Source organism: Trichomycterus rosablanca, chromosome 22 (genome assembly GCF_030014385.1).
Source record: "Trichomycterus rosablanca isolate fTriRos1 chromosome 22, fTriRos1.hap1, whole genome shotgun sequence".
Lineage (NCBI taxonomy): Eukaryota > Metazoa > Chordata > Actinopteri > Siluriformes > Trichomycteridae > Trichomycterus > Trichomycterus rosablanca.
Window position 1 is genome coordinate 21,457,227 of NC_086009.1, and position 18,000 is coordinate 21,475,226.

The 18,000-nt window shown below is 38.6% G+C and overlaps 5 gene segments (V, D, J or C); all 5 read right to left on the minus strand.

Moving 5' to 3' along the window:
- Nucleotides 1-9,082: 9,082 nt before the first annotated feature.
- LOC134300396 (Ig heavy chain V region 914-like) lies at nt 9,083-9,561 on the minus strand. The segment is given in 2 exon segments: nt 9,083-9,399; nt 9,516-9,561. Coding segments are annotated over 2 exon segments (363 nt in total).
- A 138-nt stretch (nt 9,562-9,699) lies between these two features.
- LOC134300397 (Ig heavy chain V region 186-1-like) lies at nt 9,700-10,532 on the minus strand. The segment is given in 3 exon segments: nt 9,700-9,775; nt 10,099-10,393; nt 10,487-10,532. Coding segments are annotated over 3 exon segments (417 nt in total).
- A 687-nt stretch (nt 10,533-11,219) lies between these two features.
- On the minus strand, nt 11,220-12,100 carry LOC134300398 (Ig heavy chain V region 5A-like). The segment is given in 3 exon segments: nt 11,220-11,325; nt 11,641-11,968; nt 12,058-12,100. Coding segments are annotated over 3 exon segments (477 nt in total).
- Nucleotides 12,101-13,984: 1,884 nt separating this feature from the next.
- LOC134336223 (immunoglobulin heavy variable 1-3-like) lies at nt 13,985-14,446 on the minus strand. The segment is given in 1 exon segment: nt 13,985-14,446. A coding segment is annotated over 1 exon segment (339 nt).
- A 1,677-nt stretch (nt 14,447-16,123) lies between these two features.
- On the minus strand, nt 16,124-16,693 carry LOC134300399 (immunoglobulin heavy variable 3-53-like). The segment is given in 2 exon segments: nt 16,124-16,503; nt 16,597-16,693. Coding segments are annotated over 2 exon segments (426 nt in total).
- Between the last annotated feature and the right edge of the window lie 1,307 nt (nt 16,694-18,000).

An 18,000-nucleotide genomic window follows, 5' to 3' on the forward strand; every position in this document is an offset into this window, starting at 1 on the left:
GTAAAAGCGTGGCACAATATTACAGTCTGGTTAAAGCTCAAGTTAGTTGATTTTGCAAATATATTAGAAATTTGGCAAGCTAATAGCTGCCATTTAGAATTATATCACTGAATGTTAAAGTAAAACCGAAGCCAGATCAGTGTTGCCAACTCCTCAGTAAGGAAAGTAGCTATTGGCTGTCCTAAAAGTCGCTAGAAGTCGCTAAATGACGTCATCGCCTAATTTGCATAGGATCCATTTGCGTGTAATTGACGCTGTAGAAGAGAGGAATAACATCGTGGGAGAGACAAAAAGTGGGTAAAAACACCCTAAATATGTTTAGAACTACAAATGAACTTTCCTCTGTTGATTCGTGGTTTGTTTTTCTTTTTTAAGACGACACTGAGCTACTCTGAGCAGGGTTGCCAGATTGCGACAGTAATTTTCAGCCAAAATGCATGAAAAAACGCCCAAAACACAGGATAAGCAGATGGTGTTTAGCATTTCACAAATAATAAACCAGTTAAACCATCATGACCTACAAATTAATATCTTAAAATGTACAGATCAGTAATTACACATTATAAAGGACAAATTATTTTTGCTTGCATGTATTTGAAGTAACCTACCAAGTTTGTAAAATGCATTATTGATGATAGGACACACAACCCTTTGCAAGTAAATAAAAATAAACTTGCAAGCAATGAAAGTTTAACCTCTCATACACATGAGACTTGCTTACCTTCATATTCAACTCAAATCACTTGTCTAACATGAATCAGTGTATTGATGGGCGTGGCAACAGTGTCTTGGACTGAAAAGAATAACCTGTCAATCAAACTTTTGACAAAGGGTTGGATGTGGTCGAAGAAGGTAGACCTATTTATATTCCACCTGCTTTAGAAAGCAATAGTTTTTTATTTACATTTGCCCTGCCAATTTCCAACAAAATCCGCCCATTTTGGTGTAAAACTGCCCAATCTGGCAACACTGATTGTGATACTGACGGCAGCACACGCTGCTCGTTGAGGACAGTAACTGCAGAACAATCTGTGTTTTCACGTTCGAGTCTCCAAAAGTCTCCAGTAACACCAGAAAAGTCGCTAAATTTGTCGCTAGTCGCTTTTAAAAAAAAAAGTCGCTAGAGGGGTCTGAAAACTCGCTAAATATAGCGACAAAGTCGCTAAGTTGGCAACACTGAGCCAGATGCTCTGCACTACGCTGCTCTGCTTATTGCTTGTTTTGCTGCAGTGTTCATACAGATAAAAAATGATAGAGACGCCCTCTAGTGGCCGGGAGCATTTCCGTTGTGGAAATGTATTTGTGTTTCCTTAATGTTGTCGTGTTGTCCTTTTTGTGTTCGCGTTTTTCCTTAATGTTGTTGTGTTGTCCTTTTTGTGTTCGCGTTTTTCCTTAATGTTGTTGTGTTGTCCTTTTTGTGTTCGCGTTTTTCCTTAATGTTGTTGTGTTGTCCTTTTTGTGTTCGCGTTTTTCCTTAACGTTGTCGTGTTGTCCTTTTTGTGTTCGCGTTTTTCCTTAATGTTGTGTTGTCCTTTTTGTATTCGCGTTTTTCCTTAATGTTGTCGTGTTGTCCTTTTTGTGTTCGCGTTTTTCCTTAATGTTGTCGTGTTGTCCTTTTTGTGTTCGCGTTTTTCCTTAATTTTGTCGTGTTGTCCTTTTTGTGTTCGCGTTTTTCCTTAATGTTGTCGTGTTGTCCTTTTTGTGTTCGCGTTTTTCCTTAATGTTGTCGTGTTGTCCTTTTTGTGTTCGCGTTTTTCCTTAATGTTGTCGTGTTGTCCTTTTTGTGTTCGCGTTTTTCCTTAATGTTGTTGTGTTGTCCTTTTTGTATTCGCGTTTTTCCTTAATGTTGTTGTGTTGTCCTATTTGTGTTCGCGTTTTTCCTTAATGTTGTCGTGTTGTCCTTTTTGTATTCACGTTTTTCCTTAATGTTGTTGTGTTGTCCTTTTTGTGTTCGCGTTTTTCCTTAATGTTGTGGTGTTGTCCTTTTTGTATTCGCGTTTTTCCTTAATGTTGTCGTGTTGTCCTTTTTGTGTTCGCGTTTTTCCTTAATGTTGTCGTGTTGTCCTTTTTGTGTTCGCGTTTTTCCTTAATGTTGTCGTGTTGTCCTTTTTGTATTCGCGTTTTTCCTTAATGTTGTCGTGTTGTCCTTTTTGTGTTCGCGTTTTTCCTTAATGTTGTCGTGTTGTCCTTTTTGTGTTCGCGTTTTTCCTTAATGTTGTCGTGTTGTCCTTTTTGTGTTCGCGTTTTTCCTTAATGTTGTCGTGTTGTCCTTTTTGTGTTCGCGTTTTTCCTTAATGTTGTCGTGTTGTCCTTTTTGTGTTCGCGTTTTTCCTTAATGTTGTCGTGTTGTCCTTTTTGTGTTCGCGTTTTTCCTTAATGTTGTCATGTTGTCCTTTTTGTGTTCGTGTTTTTCCTTAATGTTGTCGTGTTGTCCTTTTTGTGTTCGCGTTTTTCCTCAATGTTGTCGTGTTGTCCTTTTTGTGTTCGTGTTTTTCCTTAATGTTGTCGTGTTGTCCTTTTCCTTAATGTTGTTGTGTTGTTCTTTTTGTGTTCGTGTTTTTCCTTAATGTTGTCGTGTTGTCCTTTTCCTTAATGTTGTTGTGTTGTCCTTTTTGTGTTCGCGTTTTTCCTTAACGTTGTCGTGTTGTCCTTTTTGTGTTCGTGTTTTTCCTTAATGTTGTTGTGTTGTCCTTGTTGTATTCGCGTTTTTCCTTAATGTTGTTGTGTTGTCCTTTTTGTATTCGCGTTTTTCCTTAATGTTGTTGTGTTGTCCTATTTGTGTTCGCGTTTTTCCTTAATGTTGTCGTGTTGTCCTTTTTGTATTCACGTTTTTCCTTAATGTTGTTGTGTTGTCCTTTTTGTGTTCGCGTTTTTCCTTAATGTTGTTGTGTTGTCCTTTTTGTATTCGCGTTTTTCCTTAATGTTGTCGTGTTGTCCTTTTTGTGTTCGCGTTTTTCCTTAATGTTGTCGTGTTGTCCTTTTTGTGTTCGCGTTTTTCCTTAATGTTGTCGTGTTGTCCTTTTTGTATTCGCGTTTTTCCTTAATGTTGTCGTGTTGTCCTTTTTGTGTTCGCGTTTTTCCTTAATGTTGTCGTGTTGTCCTTTTTGTGTTCGCGTTTTTCCTTAATGTTGTCGTGTTGTCCTTTTTGTGTTCGCGTTTTTCCTTAATGTTGTCGTGTTGTCCTTTTTGTGTTCGCGTTTTTCCTTAATGTTGTCGTGTTGTCCTTTTTGTGTTCGCGTTTTTCCTTAATGTTGTCGTGTTGTCCTTTTTGTGTTCGTGTTTTTCCTTAATGTTGTCGTGTTGTCCTTTTTGTGTTCGCGTTTTTCCTCAATGTTGTCGTGTTGTCCTTTTTGTGTTCGTGTTTTTCCTTAATGTTGTCGTGTTGTCCTTTTCCTTAATGTTGTTGTGTTGTCCTTTTTGTGTTCGTGTTTTTCCTTAATGTTGTCGTGTTGTCCTTTTCCTTAATGTTGTTGTGTTGTCCTTTTTGTGTTCGCGTTTTTCCTTAACGTTGTCGTGTTGTCCTTTTTGTGTTCGTGTTTTTCCTTAATGTTGTTGTGTTGTCCTTGTTGTATTCGCGTTTTTCCTTAATGTTGTTGTGTTGTCAGCTTTTGTTTGTTGTGTAAATGTTATTGTGTTTTGACTCAGCGGGCCACCGTAGGTTTGGGAGGTCTGGCACAATTTAATTCTATTTACATTATTTCTTATGGGAAAAATAGGTTTAACTTATTGGTAAGTCAAGGGTCTACTGTATGAGCTTCCATTTTATTGCAATAGGATGGAGTTTACATGAGCCTGTGTTCAAGCTTCATTACTTTCTCTTTATATATTAAACAGGGAGTTTTTGTACAGGCTTGTTGTTGATCTCTATCACTGTGAGTCTCGCACAGTAATACACAGCTGAATCTTCAGCTTGTACATTCTGGCCTCGTAATGTTATGGTGTTGCTGCTCGTGTCTCTGGAGATGCTGAACTTATTTTTCAGTTTATCATTGTAATCTGTGCTACCACCACTATAGATATTTCCAATCCACTCCAGAGCTTCTCCTGCAGCCTGTCGAATCCAACCTGTATGCTCACTTGTAACTGAATATGAAACCTTACAGTTGATGGAGAGAACCTGGCCTGGTTGTACCGTCATGGATCCAGGCTGATTCAGTTCATAACAGCGTCCACCTGTGGAGGAAAATACCTGCTGATTACAGCTCGGTGGGTAGCACTGCCACTTCACAGACAGAAGGTCATGGGTTCGATTCACAGGTGGAGCGATCTAGGTCCAGGTTTTCTCTGGGTGCTCTGGATTCCAACCACAGTCCAAAGACATGCAGTCAGGTTAACTGGAGATACAAAGTCCCCTAGGTGTGTGTGTGTGTGTGTGTGTGTGTGTGTGTGTGTGTGTGTGTATGTGGTGTGTTTCCTCTGCATTGGCAAACTATCCAGGGTGTTTCCTGCCTTTCACCAACTGAATAGGACCCACTGCAACCCTGACCAAGAAGATAAAGCGGTGATAAAACAGACAGTGAGTGAATGAATGTTTGCGGTGCACCAAAGTCCGTCACAAATGATCCTGCAGAACTTCAATCATTGTGTAGAGAAACAAGTTCAAAACTGCTTCATTACTTCACTGTTCAAAATGACTTAAACACTCCTGACTGGAAAAGCTGTAAATCATGATTCCTCAAGATCTGAGGGAGTTTTTGTACAGGCTTGTTGTTGATCTTTATCATCGTGTCTCTCGCACAGTAATACACAGCTGAATCTTCAGATTGTACATTCTGGCCTCGTAATGTTATGGTGTTGCTGCTCGTGTCTCTGGAGATGCTGAACTTATTTTTCAGTTTATCATTGTAATATAAGCCACCACCACTATAGATAACTCCAATCCACTCCAGAGCTTCTCCTGCAGCCTGTCGGATCCAACCTGTACCGTAACTTGTTACTGAATATGAAACCTTGCAGTTGATGGAGAGAACCTGGCCTGGTTGGACCGTCATGGATCCAGGCTGATTCAGTTCATAACAGCGTCCACCTGTGGAGGAAAATACCTGCTGATTACATGATGTACAAGCATCAACGGTGCTGAAGGTTCATCTGAAACATTATTCTTAGATAAAGAACGTACAGGAAGCAGCTGCCAGCAGGAGCAGTAGAGATGATGGAGAGAACATGGTGGAGGAGGATCTGCTGGTGTCTGATCTCCAGAGATCCTTAACTGAGACTCTTCACCTAAATAGTGAGAGATCCAGTCCTGTAGATCATATTTGCTTATCCACTGATGGTGGGAGGTGAAGCAGTTTCAGATATAAGGAGGAGGAGGAGGTTCTTATTGTGGAGATTGTGACTAACTTGTGGATTTTCTTTTGCTTGTATTAATTATTTTTCAGAAAAAAAGTCTGAAATTCTTAGCCACAATATTAATGATGACTATGTAAAAAAGCTCATATGGTCTCCTTGCTTAAAAAATGATTAATTAAGCTTCAGATTGATGGTTCTTATGTTGTAATTGTACTTTTGGAGGTGGTATGGAACTCAGTGGTAAGCTGAGCAACAGAAGACAGATGGATAGTTGTCCTTCCAGTGAATGTTTAGAACTTTATTAGGGTGTCCGTTGGGTCCTTTCTTAGCTTCTTGACCAGGGCTCTTCCTGCCTGGATGCCCAATTATAGTAAAGTTCAAGGCTGTGCCAAGCTTCATCTGTTTTGAAGCTATTCAGGCCACTTTGAGGGTCCTGGGAACATTGTAAGCCTTAAATATTGTTTTATATCTTTGCACTGATTTATGCCTCGCTACACTTTGAACACAGATGCAGTGTAAATTGGGGGTTTTGGAGACCCAGGTTTGTGGATTTCCAAACGTCTAATCAATTAAAATCACAGAAGCTGGACTCCACTTAATTTCAAAGCAAAGTTTTATTGTAAATAACACATTTTGATACTTAAATACCTTTTAAAATACTCTAAACATGTTTTAACTTTCATATTAAAGGTGAGTATGTGTAGGTTGGGTAACATTTACTTATTAAATCCACTGTATATAATGACAGTCAGGCAATGGACCCCCCCCCCCCCCCCCCCCAATATACAGATGTAAACATTAGATGTAAACACATTCTGCTCACTAGCTGTGTGTAATGTTAGGATCCATTAGTGTTCCCATAAGTTGTTGATTTGGCAAGAATGTTCCCCCTCCTTTCCCTTGCCGTGTAGATTTGTTCCCCCCAGTGTTCCGATCAGGGCTACGACCTTGCTGTAATGGAGGTCAGAACTCGGTTCTGTGAATTAAAAGTTGTTTAAAAGCTGTGAAAGCTTGTGGCATTATTCATGTCTTTTCTTATTCAAGATCAGTTCTGGGTTTGTTTTGTTCCTCATTTAACACAAGTGCTCTGTAGATCTGTTAACATGCAGTGACATTACTTTCAATTAGGATTTAGTCTATAAACTTTGTATGATTGTTTCTAATCTAAAATATTAAAAATAAGATGAAGATACAAGAGCCTATAAGATAAGATAAAGAAGATCCACCAGAATAAAGAAAAATAAAGAGAATCTACAGTAGAGGAGGTTTCAGTGTGTTGAGTGATACAGTGGGATGTTTTTGTACAGCTGCTTCTTCAGTTCCAGTCACTGTGATTGTCGGGCGCAGTAATAAACTGCAGAATCTTCTGCTCTCAGACTCTGGATCTCTAGGTACTGTGTACTTGCTTGAACATTTTCACTCAGCTTGAACCGGGCTTTCATTGATTCTGCATAGATTGCAGCATTGTTGCCAGTATTCATCCTGCCAATCCATTCCAGAGCTTTTCCTGGTTTCTGCAGGATCCAGTGTATGTTGTAGCTTGTCATTGTATAACCAGTAATTTTACAGGAGATCTTCAGATGTTCTCCAGGTTTCTTGACCTCTGTAGGAGGCTGGTCCAGTCGGATCTCATCACTCCTCACTGTTAAAACATAAACATCAAACATCATCAACACATTAAAATATATAAATCAGTGGAACTAATATGAAGAACTTTGTGCTACCTTGTGTTATCATAAATATAAGGACGCAGTACTGAACGACTCTGAGCTCCATAATCAGACTGTCTGGTGGTTCTGGGGTTCAGTTATGAGATCTGTAAGAGTAACACGTGGATCTTTATGATGCACCTACAGTGATACTGAAGCAGAAATTTGCATAGAGACTCTTCAACCAATAGAATTAAATCAACCTGTAACTGAATGTCAGTGAATTTAAGCTTCTCTAAAACACATGAAGTGAATAAAGTGGACAGAAGAGAACACAAGCAGTTTTTAATGAACCCTGAAGCCAAAAGCTTTATGGTTCAATTACTTAATGACACATTACATCATACGAGAGACATCAAACCTTTAATTTAGGTAAAAATAAAAACAATAACAATTAAAACCAGTTTCACAATTTGAAATTTAATAAACTTTGATAAACTGAATGAATGATTGAATGATTTATTTATACAGCATTAGCCAGGCGCTTGTTTGTTAGCTAGTGTGTGGTGTTGACGGCAGGGATATTGGACTTTATTATCTATTGGACTTTATTATTTATTATCTTTATTATATATGACAGTAGTTAAATATGAATGTGTGAAATGAAATGGAATGTATATGTATGATAATCCTGGTGAAGGCACCGTGTGAGTGATGATGATCCACCATGATGTTTTTGTACAGGACTCCTCTGTGTTTGTGCTGCTGTGTCTCTGGCGCAGTAAAACACAGCTGCGTCCTCCGGCTGAAAGTTTTGTCCTCGTAAATAAACGGTGCTGATGGTTTTGTCCTGGCTGAAACTGATCTTGTTTTTCACCGTGTCCTTAATGTTAGTGCCACCACCACTACACAGATACCCGAGCCATTCCAGAGCTTTCCCGGCAGGTTGGCGTATCCAGTTTATACAGTAGCTGGACTCAGAGATCTTACAGGAGATGGAGAACTGTTCTCCAGGCCTCACAATCACAGAGGCCGGCTGGGTGAGCTCCACACTCTCAACACCACCTGGAAATAATAATGATAGATTAATAAATCAGATATTTTAGATGTTTGAGGAACAGGTCTAAGATGGAAGCTCATTCCAGCAGTGAGGAGAACCTACAGATTGCAGCTGTAAGCAGGAGCAGCACTGATGATGAGAACATTGTGGTTCTGATCCTCAGATCTGCTCTGATCCTCCTCACCAGCACAAACACTCATCTGGTTTATGTAGCAGCGACGGGTGGAGGATTTACATAAAGCAACCTGAAAAAGTATTCACACCCCGACTCTATTTGTTATCTTAATTATTGTCATAACCTGGATTTACTATCAGATCCACTATCATGCATTTTAAAACCAGACATTTATTATTAATATTATTTTATTTTCATAATTGTTTTATTAGTATTTTATTATTATTGTTCTGTTTTATTATCGTTTCTAGTTTGCTGCTTGTGGCTTCATGTAAAGAACAATATCTCCTCCTACTGTTAGATTTATGATTAACATGCTACTGTAATGTGTGTGTGTGTGTGTGTGTGTGTGTGTGTGTGTGTGTGTGTGTGTGTGTGTGTGTGTGTCTGTGTCTGTGTGTGTCTGTGTGTGTGTGTGTGTGTGTTCAAAAAATGTTTCTAATTGTAAATATTATTAGTTTATTTGATTCGTTAATTCAACAGTGAAATAATAATAATATAGAAGTAAGTTTTAGATAACAACACAAACAAACTAATTTGGTGAGCACCTCTGCTGGTACTCTTTTCTAATTGGATTAGACTGTTGTTCACATACTTTTGGTCCTGTTAATCACTTGATTGGATGGATGAATGGATGGATGGATGCTGATTGGAGGAATGGATGATGATGACGATGGATGGATGATGGATGGATGGATGATGGATGGATGGATGATGGATGGATGGAAAACAGGCCCAACATTTCAACATCTCACCTTTAAAATGTATTTATACTTTATAAAGTAAAAACTCGTGATTGTAACAGATGGTTCCATCCAGTTCTGAGCTCATGTTGGTTAGTTTATTACATTCGAGGCTCAGTTTATTACAGAGTGAGTTTTTGTACAGGCTTGTTGTTGATCTGTATCACTGTGGTTCACGAGCGCAGTAATACACAGCTGTATCGTCACTCTGGATCTTCTGGCCTCCTAACGTAACTGTACTACTGGACGTGTCTCTGCTGACCTGAAACCTGCTTTTCAGTTTATCACTGTAATAAGTGTTACCGCTCCCACAGATCGCTCCGACCCATTCCAGAGCTCCTCCAGCAGGTTGTCGTATCCAGTGTGTACAGTAGCTGGTGTCAGTTAATGAATATCCAGACACTTTACAGCTCAGTGTCATCGACTGACCAGGATTTACGACTGTAGATCCAGACTGGATCAGATCCACACCCTGGACACCTGCTGGAACATAATGATCACACATGTACAGTATATACAAGCTGAATACTGAGACTGTAATGTATGTATATGAGTAATAAAGTCATTTCATCTTATTTAATTCAGTTGAGACTCACAGATCACAGTGAGCAGCAGGATTAGTAGCTGGAACGTGGAGAACATGGTGTGTGTTGAAGCTGAACTTCTGCTCACTGCTGGTCTTCACCTCCTCCTGCTTAAATAAACAGAGAATTTGCATAAAGCATCACATCATGTACAAAAGCTTTGTGGAGAAATGTACCAGACTGTTCATGTCCAGTATCAACAACTGTCACGGAGGATCTGATCATAACTGGACCCACCAGAATAGAAATAAAAATGAGGTCCAGTGAGTTTTGATGAATCAGTTTTATCTGGACCCCAGTTAATGTAAAGAAAATAAAATAAAAATATTAAGAGATCATTTAGGATTTGTGTATGTCATTTAGTGTTTGGGTCGGGGTGGGTCTGTGTTGATGGCGGTAAATTTTATTATTTAGAAGGTGAGCAGGGCTGCAAGTTCAAAACTGCTTCATTGCTTCACTGTGCAAAATGACTTTAAACACTAAAATATGATTCCACCAGGGGGGGGGGGGGGGGGGGGGGTGAATACTTTCAGGCTCTTTATATATTAAACGGAGTTTTTGTACAGGCTTGTTGTTGATCTCTATCATCGTGTCTCTCGCACAGTAATACACAGCTGAATCTTCAGCTTGTACATTCTGGCCTCGTAATGTTATGGTGTTGCTGCTCGTGTCTCTGGAGATGCTGAACTTATTTTTCAGTTTATCATTGTAAGCTGTGCCACCACCACTGCTGATGTATCCGATCCACTCCAGAGCTTCTCCTGCAGCCTGTCGGATCCAATGTGTAGTATAACTCGTAACTGAATATGAAACCTTACAGTTGATGGAGAGAACCTGGCCTGGTTGGACCGTCATGGATCCAGGCTGATTCAGTTCAACACAACGTCCACCTGTGGAGGAAAATACCTGCTGATTACATGATGTACAAGCATCAACGGTGCTGAAGGTTCATCTGAAACATTATTATTAGATAAAGAACGTACAGGAAGCAGCTGCCAGCAGGAGCAGTAGAGATGATGGAGAGAACATGGTGGAGGAGGATCTGCTGGTGTCTGATCTCCAGAGATCCTTAACTGAGACTCTTCACCTAAATAGTGAGAGATCCAGTCCTGTAGATCATATTGGTGGGAGGTGAAGCAGTTTCAGATACAAAGAGGAGGAGGTTTACATGGTCAAAAGTATGTGGACACCTGAGGGATATTAGATGTGCTTTTTGTTTTATTACATAATTAAGCGTGTACTCATGCATACTGTTTTTTTTTTTTTTTTACACAGACAAAAACCTTAATAATCATTTCCATTACTGTGGTTTAGTCTTAATAAAAATAGTAGATTTAGGTAGATTTCCCAAAGCTTGTCCAAATATAAAATTCTTTCTTTTACCCATACACACTGGATTAAAACATTAACTCGACATCTTTTGTATTGTGCTCAGTATCACAGTGTTCCATCAGGTATTATTTACAATAAAATCATGATTGTCAAAATTGTAAAACTTATTTCATTTTTATCTGATGTGTGCATGTTATTTGTAATTGGGTGCGTGACTGGTAAGAATTATAAGGATTACATTTTAAAGCCGTAGAGGTTTGGGTAGATGTTGAAGGCACTGTAATTTTTACTTTTTAGCTCTAATTTAACATAATGTTTTAAATGTAATTAGATTTTATTGAGTGATTTGAGTTGATGAGCAGTTTTGTGGGTGTAGGTGGATCATTAGTATTTCTCAGCTTGTTTCTGATAGATCAGGAATGTTTTTGTACCAGTTCCTCTACAGTTTGTGATGAGGTGAATAACGGACACAGTAATACACAGCTGTGTCCTCAGATCAAATGGGGTTACAGGAGATTTTAACAAAATTATTAATATTAAGTATTAATATCTGATATAATATTAGTATTACAAGGTGAATTATTATTCATTACTCCTAATGTGCACTTTACACCATGAAGTAACTGTTAAAATCTATGATGTTATGTACGACATTGTAAGTGTTGTCCATATAATTTTGTTCATGTGTAATTTATGCTTTTTGTTTATTAAAAACTGTAATGCATGTTTATCTGATGAGATGTTCATGATGATGGGGGGTGTCAGTGGGTTAGATCTTTTTGTACAGCGCTGTAATTTCCTGTACCAGTGTGGTGCTACACGAGCGCAGTAATACACAGCTGTATCTTCATTCTGCATCTTCTGTCCCTGTAGGGTCACCGTGTTACTGGACGTGTCTCGAGAAACAACAAACTTGTTTTTAAGTGAATCTTTTTCATTAATAGATCCATCATAATAAATTGTGTTGATCCATTCCAGAGCTTTTCCTGCAGGTTGTCGAATCCAAGCTGTTGCATAATGGCTGCTGCTGTCAGTAATTGAAGCTCCTGAAACTCTACAGTTGATGGTTAAAGTCTCACCAGACTTTACAACCACTGAATCTGGCTGGATGAGCTCAGTAGCACAGGACACATCTGTAAAGAAAGAGAACAGAAAAGTCTGAAATGTTAAAATGTGTTTATTGGATTAGACAGTCTGTACAAATTTAAATCTAAACTCTTACAGGAAGCCACAGCGAGCAGCAGCAGAGCAGCTGAAGTCCACATGATGTTACAGCAAGTGTGATCAGAAAGTGCTTGTGTCCAGGTACATATGATGCTAATATTACCAGAAAAAAGGAGATTTGCATGAATGTTAAACAGGAACTGAGTTTCTGTGGAGCTTTGATGCGACTTAATGAAGTGACTGTTGAGTTCCTCAGGTGTGTATAATTGGATCACTAATATTCTCTCTATATGTTGCCATTATATCAGATTTCTAGTGAATATGGAATCAATTTACAAGGTTTTTTTTTTTTTTTTTATTAAATGTAATTCTAAATGTATTTCCACCACCCGATGACACCCATTACCAATTATAATAATAAAAAAATCAGCCAAGATAGTATTTTAAAATGTTTGATTATTATTATTCATTTTTCTACCACAGGATGCACTGATGTTTTGTTACTTTTATTGGATCTTGTCACTTTGTACTGCTGGAATAATATTTACATGAAAATAAAAGTAAAGTTTATATAAATCTTGGAGAATTTGTAGTATTACGTGTGATATCTGTACTAGTACAAATGTATAATGTATGTAAAATCCTAAAATGCTATGGACTGAAGTCATGTGCAGAACAATATCTAGGATTAGAATGAATTAGTAATTGGTTTGCATTAACTAATAAACAATAAATTAACCCAACATATGTTTGTCTAAAGTAAAAGCAGAATTAAACATTGAATAAAAGCAGGAATGACAGTAGAGGAGGTTTCAGTGTGTTGAGTGATACAGTGGGATGTTTTTGTACAGCTGCTTCTTCAGTTCCAGTCACTGTGATTGTCGGGCGCAGTAATAAACTGCAGTATCTTCTGCTCTCAGACTCTGGATCTCTAGGTACTGTGTACTTGCTTGAACATCTTACATTACATATAGTACATACATTTAGTCCTGTTGACAAAGAGCACAGACCTGCAAGCTACATTCAGTCACCACATATTGGTTTACTACTGGTTTAAACTTAACCTAAACAGTGCTGGTATTTTAATGGATTAGCTGGTCAGTGAGCACTAATTCGTGCAGGATTTTTATGTAACTGAAACACGTCTTATTCAGACTGTATATAATTAAGAGCAGATCAACAGATTTTGCTGGTGAACAGCATTTGTTATGCTTTAAACACATTAATGTTAACAACACACTAAAAACAAGCATGTACCAGTTGCCACAGCGAGCAGCAGCAGAGCAGCTGAAGTCCACATGATGTTACAGCAAGTGTGATCAGAAACTGCTTGTGTCCAGGTACATATGATGCTAATATTACCAGAAAAAAGGAGATTTGCATGAATGTTAAACAGGAACTGAGTTTCTGTGGAGCTTTGATGCTACTTAATGAAGTGACTCTGTTGAGTTCCTCAGGTGTGTATAATTGGATCACTAATATTCTCTCTATATGTTGCCATTATATCAGATTTCTGGTGAATATGGAATCACTTTACAAGGTTTTATTTATTTTATTTATTTTGATAAAATGCAATTCTAAATGTATTTCCACCACCCGATGACCCCCATTACATTATAATAACACAAAAATCAGCCAAGATAGTATTTTAAAATGTTTAATTATTATTATTCATTTTTCTACCACAGGATGCACTGATGTTTTTTGTTATTTTTATTGGATCTTCTCACTTTGTACTGCTGGAATCATATTTACATGAAAATAAAAGTAAAGTTTACATAAAACTTGGAGAATTTGTAGTATTACCTGTGATATCTGTACCAGTACAAATGTATAATGTATATAAAATTCTAAAATGCAAAATTTACTCTAACAGCCATGGACTGAAGACATGTGCAGAACAATATCCTCATTTATACTTCAGGATGAATTAGTAATTGATTCACATTAATTAATAATTACCTACAACATACGTTTGGCTAAAGTTAAAGCAGAATTAAACATTGAATGCAGGAAATGACAGAAATGCAGGAATGACAGTAGAGGAGGTTTCAGTGTGTTGAGTGATACAGTGTGATGTTTTTGTACAGCTGCTTCTTCAGTTCCAATCACTGTGCTTGTCGGGCGCAGTAATAAACTGCAGTATCTTCTGCTCTCAGACTCTGGATCTCTAGGTACTGAGTACTTGCTTGAACATCTTCACTCAGCTTGAACCGGGCTTTCATTGATTCTGCATATTCTGCATCATTGCTGCCAGCATTCATCCTGCCAATCCATTCCAGAGCTTTTCCTGGTTTCTGCAGGATCCAGTGCATGTAGTAGTCTGTCATGTCAAAACCGGTAATTTTACAGGAGATCTTCAGATGTTCTCCAGGTTTCTTGACCTCTGTAGGAGGCTGGTCCATCTCATCACTCCTCACTGCTAAAACATAAACATCAAACATCATAATCACATTAAAATATACAAATCAGTGGAACTAATATGAAGAACTTTGTGGTACCTTGTGTTATCATAAATATAAAGACGCAGTACTGAATGACTCTGAGCTCCATAATCAAACACTCTGATTATTCTGGGGTTCAGTTGTGTGATTGAAGATCTTATGGTCTAGCAGGTGGGTTTTATGCTTCATAATGGTGCAGATTTGCATGAGAACCTTCAACCAATAAATTTAGTCCTGGTGAAAATGAGCACAGACCTGCAAGCTACATTCAGTCACCACATAATGGTTTACTACTGGTTTAAACTTAACTTAAACAGTGCTGGTATTTTAATGGATTACATTTACATTTTCGGCATTTAGCAGACACTTTTATCCAAAGTGACTTACATTACAGTGACAGTATACAGTCTAAGCAATTGAGGGTTAGGGGCCTTGCTCAAGGGCCCAACAGTGGAAACCTGGCAGTAGTGAGGCTTGAACCGTCAACCTTCTGATTACTGGTCGAGTACCTTAACCACTAGGCTACAACTGCCCTTAGCTGGCCAGTGAGTGCTAATTCGTGCAGGGTTTTTATGTAACTAAAACACGTCTTATTCAGACTGTATATAATTAAGAGTAGATCAGCAGATTTTGCTGGTGAACAGCATTTGTTATGCTTTAAACACATTAATGTGGTTTTGCTGTGTTAACATCACACAAAAAACAAGCATGTACCAGTTTGAATCAACAACAGACTGATATTTGGCAGCAGAAACCAGTTCAGACCAGCAACCATCGATGCCTCTTGCAGCCTTAAAGGGAGTTTAATCATTTAAACATCTACTGAATGAATTTACACGTGGAAACGACACTGATCCTGATCCTGATGTTGATCCTGATGTTGAACGTTGATCTTCCACGTCTTCTCACATCACGTGTTTTTAAGTTGGATGAATCCACGTGCTCTGTCGCCCCCTGTGGAGAATTAATGTAACACGTGTTTTAAACCCCCTCGATGGATTATTGGCGTCCCTGTCCGTGTTGTGTTTCTGCACAGAGAGCCTCGTGATCCCGTGGAAACAGGATCCACAGTGACCCTGACCAGGATGAAGATGTGGTAAGCTATTAAAATGAATAAATTTGAAACAGCAGCACTTTAAACAGGCTGCAGAGAAGCTTTGGATTCATTTCACAGAAGATGAAATGATGATTGTGTAGATGAATAGAAACACACGGTGGAACCACAGCTGACAGAAAGTGGAGCTCTGCTGTTTTACTTTCATATTGGAGTTAAAATTAATGTTTTATGTTTAAACAGTTTGAAATGGCCTGTATTATTTTTTTATTAAGACCGTATATAGTCCGAGTAATAGCAGGTTAAGGGCCTTGCTCAAGGGTCCAGCAGTGGCAACCTGGCAGATGTGGGGCTTAAATCAACAACCTTCTGTTTACTAGTCCAGTAACTTTACCCTTGAGTTACCATTCATGCAGGTCCTAATATTATACAACACATTCAGCTTTATCTAATATAATCACAGACTGTTGTTATTTTCATTTTTTAAATGAACACTTAACCTTTTACAGTCAAATAAAAAAATTGGGAAATTGTTTACAACGTCTTTGTACATTATGTATTCCAGTCAATAAAATACTACTGATGGTGAGGGTTGTAGAGGTGCCCTGTTTTGTTAAATGACACATTTACATCTGAAATAGTGTCTGGTTCACACTGAGAGCTTGAGATGGTTTTTGTGAGGCGACTCCACTACTCAGCATCACTGTGAATCTCGCACAGTAATACACAGCTGAATCTTCAGCTTGTACATTCTGGCCTCGTAATGTTATGGTGTTGCTGCTCGTGTCTCTGGAGATGCTGAACTTATTTTTCAGTTTATCATTGTAAGCTGTGCTACCACCACTGCTGATGTATCCGATCCACTCCAGAGCTTCTCCTGCAGCCTGTCGGATCCAAGCTGTATGCTCACTCGTGACTGAATACGAAGGTTTGCAGTTGATGGAGAGAACCTGGCCTGGTTGGACCGTCATGGATCCAGGCTGATTCAGTTCATAACAGCGTCCACCTGTGGAGGAAAATACCTGCTGATTACATGATGTACAAGCATCAACGGTGCTGAAGGTTCATCTGAAACATTATTATTAGATAAAGAACGTACAGGAAGCAGCTGCCAGCAGGAGCAGTAGAGATGATGGAGAGAACATGGTGGAGGAGGATCTGCTGGTGTCTGATCTCCAGAGATCCTTAACTGAGACTCTTCACCTAAATAGTGTGAGATCCAGTCCTGTAGATCATATTTGCTTATCCGCTGATGGTGGGAGGTGAAGCAGTTTCAGATATAAGGAGGAGGAGGAGGTTCTTATTGTGGAGATTGTGACTAACTTGTGGATTTTCTTTTGCTTGTATTAATTATTTTTCAGAAAAAAAGTCTGAAAGTCTGAGCCACAATATTAATGACGATTATGTAAAAAAGCTCATATGGTCTGTTTGCTTAAAAAATGATTAAATAAGCTTCAGATTGATGGTTCTTATGTTGTTATTGTACTTTTGAAGGTGGTATGGAACTCAGTGGTAAGCTGAGCAACAGAAGACAGATGGATAGTTGTCCTTCCAGTGGATGTTTAGAACTTTATTAGGGTGTCTGTTGGGTCCTTTCTTAGCTTCTTGACCAGGGCTCTTCCTGCCTGGGTGCCCAATTATAGTAAAGTTCAAGGCTGTGCCAAGTTTCGTCTGTTTTGAAGCTATTCAGGCCACTTTGAGGGTCCTGGGAACATTGTAAGCCTTAAATATTGTTTTATATATTTTCGCTGATTTATGCTTCGCTTCAGGTTGAACACAGATGCAGTGTAAATTGGGGAGTTTTGGAGACCCAGGTTTGTGGATTTCCAAATGTCAAATCAATCACAAAAGCTGGACTCAACTTAATTTCAAAGCAAAGTTTTATTGTAAATATTAGATGTTGATATTTAAATACCTTTTAAAATACTCTAAACATGTTTTCATTTTGATGTTATAGGTGAGTACACATTCTGCTCACTAGCTGTGTGTAATGTTAGGATCCATTAGTGTTCCCATAAGTTGTTGATTTGGCAAGAATGTTCCCCCTCCTTTCCCTTGCCGTGTAGATTTGTTCCCCCCAGTGTTCCGATCAGGGCTATGGCCTTGCTGTAATGGAGGTCAGAACTCGGTTCTGTGAATTAAAAGTTGTTTAAAAGCTGTGAAAGCTGGCGGCATTATTCATGTCTTTACTTATTCAAGATCAGTTCTGGGTTTGTTTTGTTCCTCATTTAACACAAGTGCTCTGTAGATCTGTTAACATGCAGTGACATTACTTTCAATTAGGATTTAGTCTATGAACTTTGTATGATTGTTTCTAATCTAAAATATTAAAACTAAGACGACGATACAAGAGTCTACAATATAAGATCAAGTAGATCCACCAGAATAAAGAATAATGAAGAGAATCTACAGTAGAGGAGGTTTCAGTGTGTTGAGTGATACAGTGGGATGTTTTTGTACAGCTGCTTCTTCAGTTCCAGTCACTGTGCTTGTCTGGCGCAGT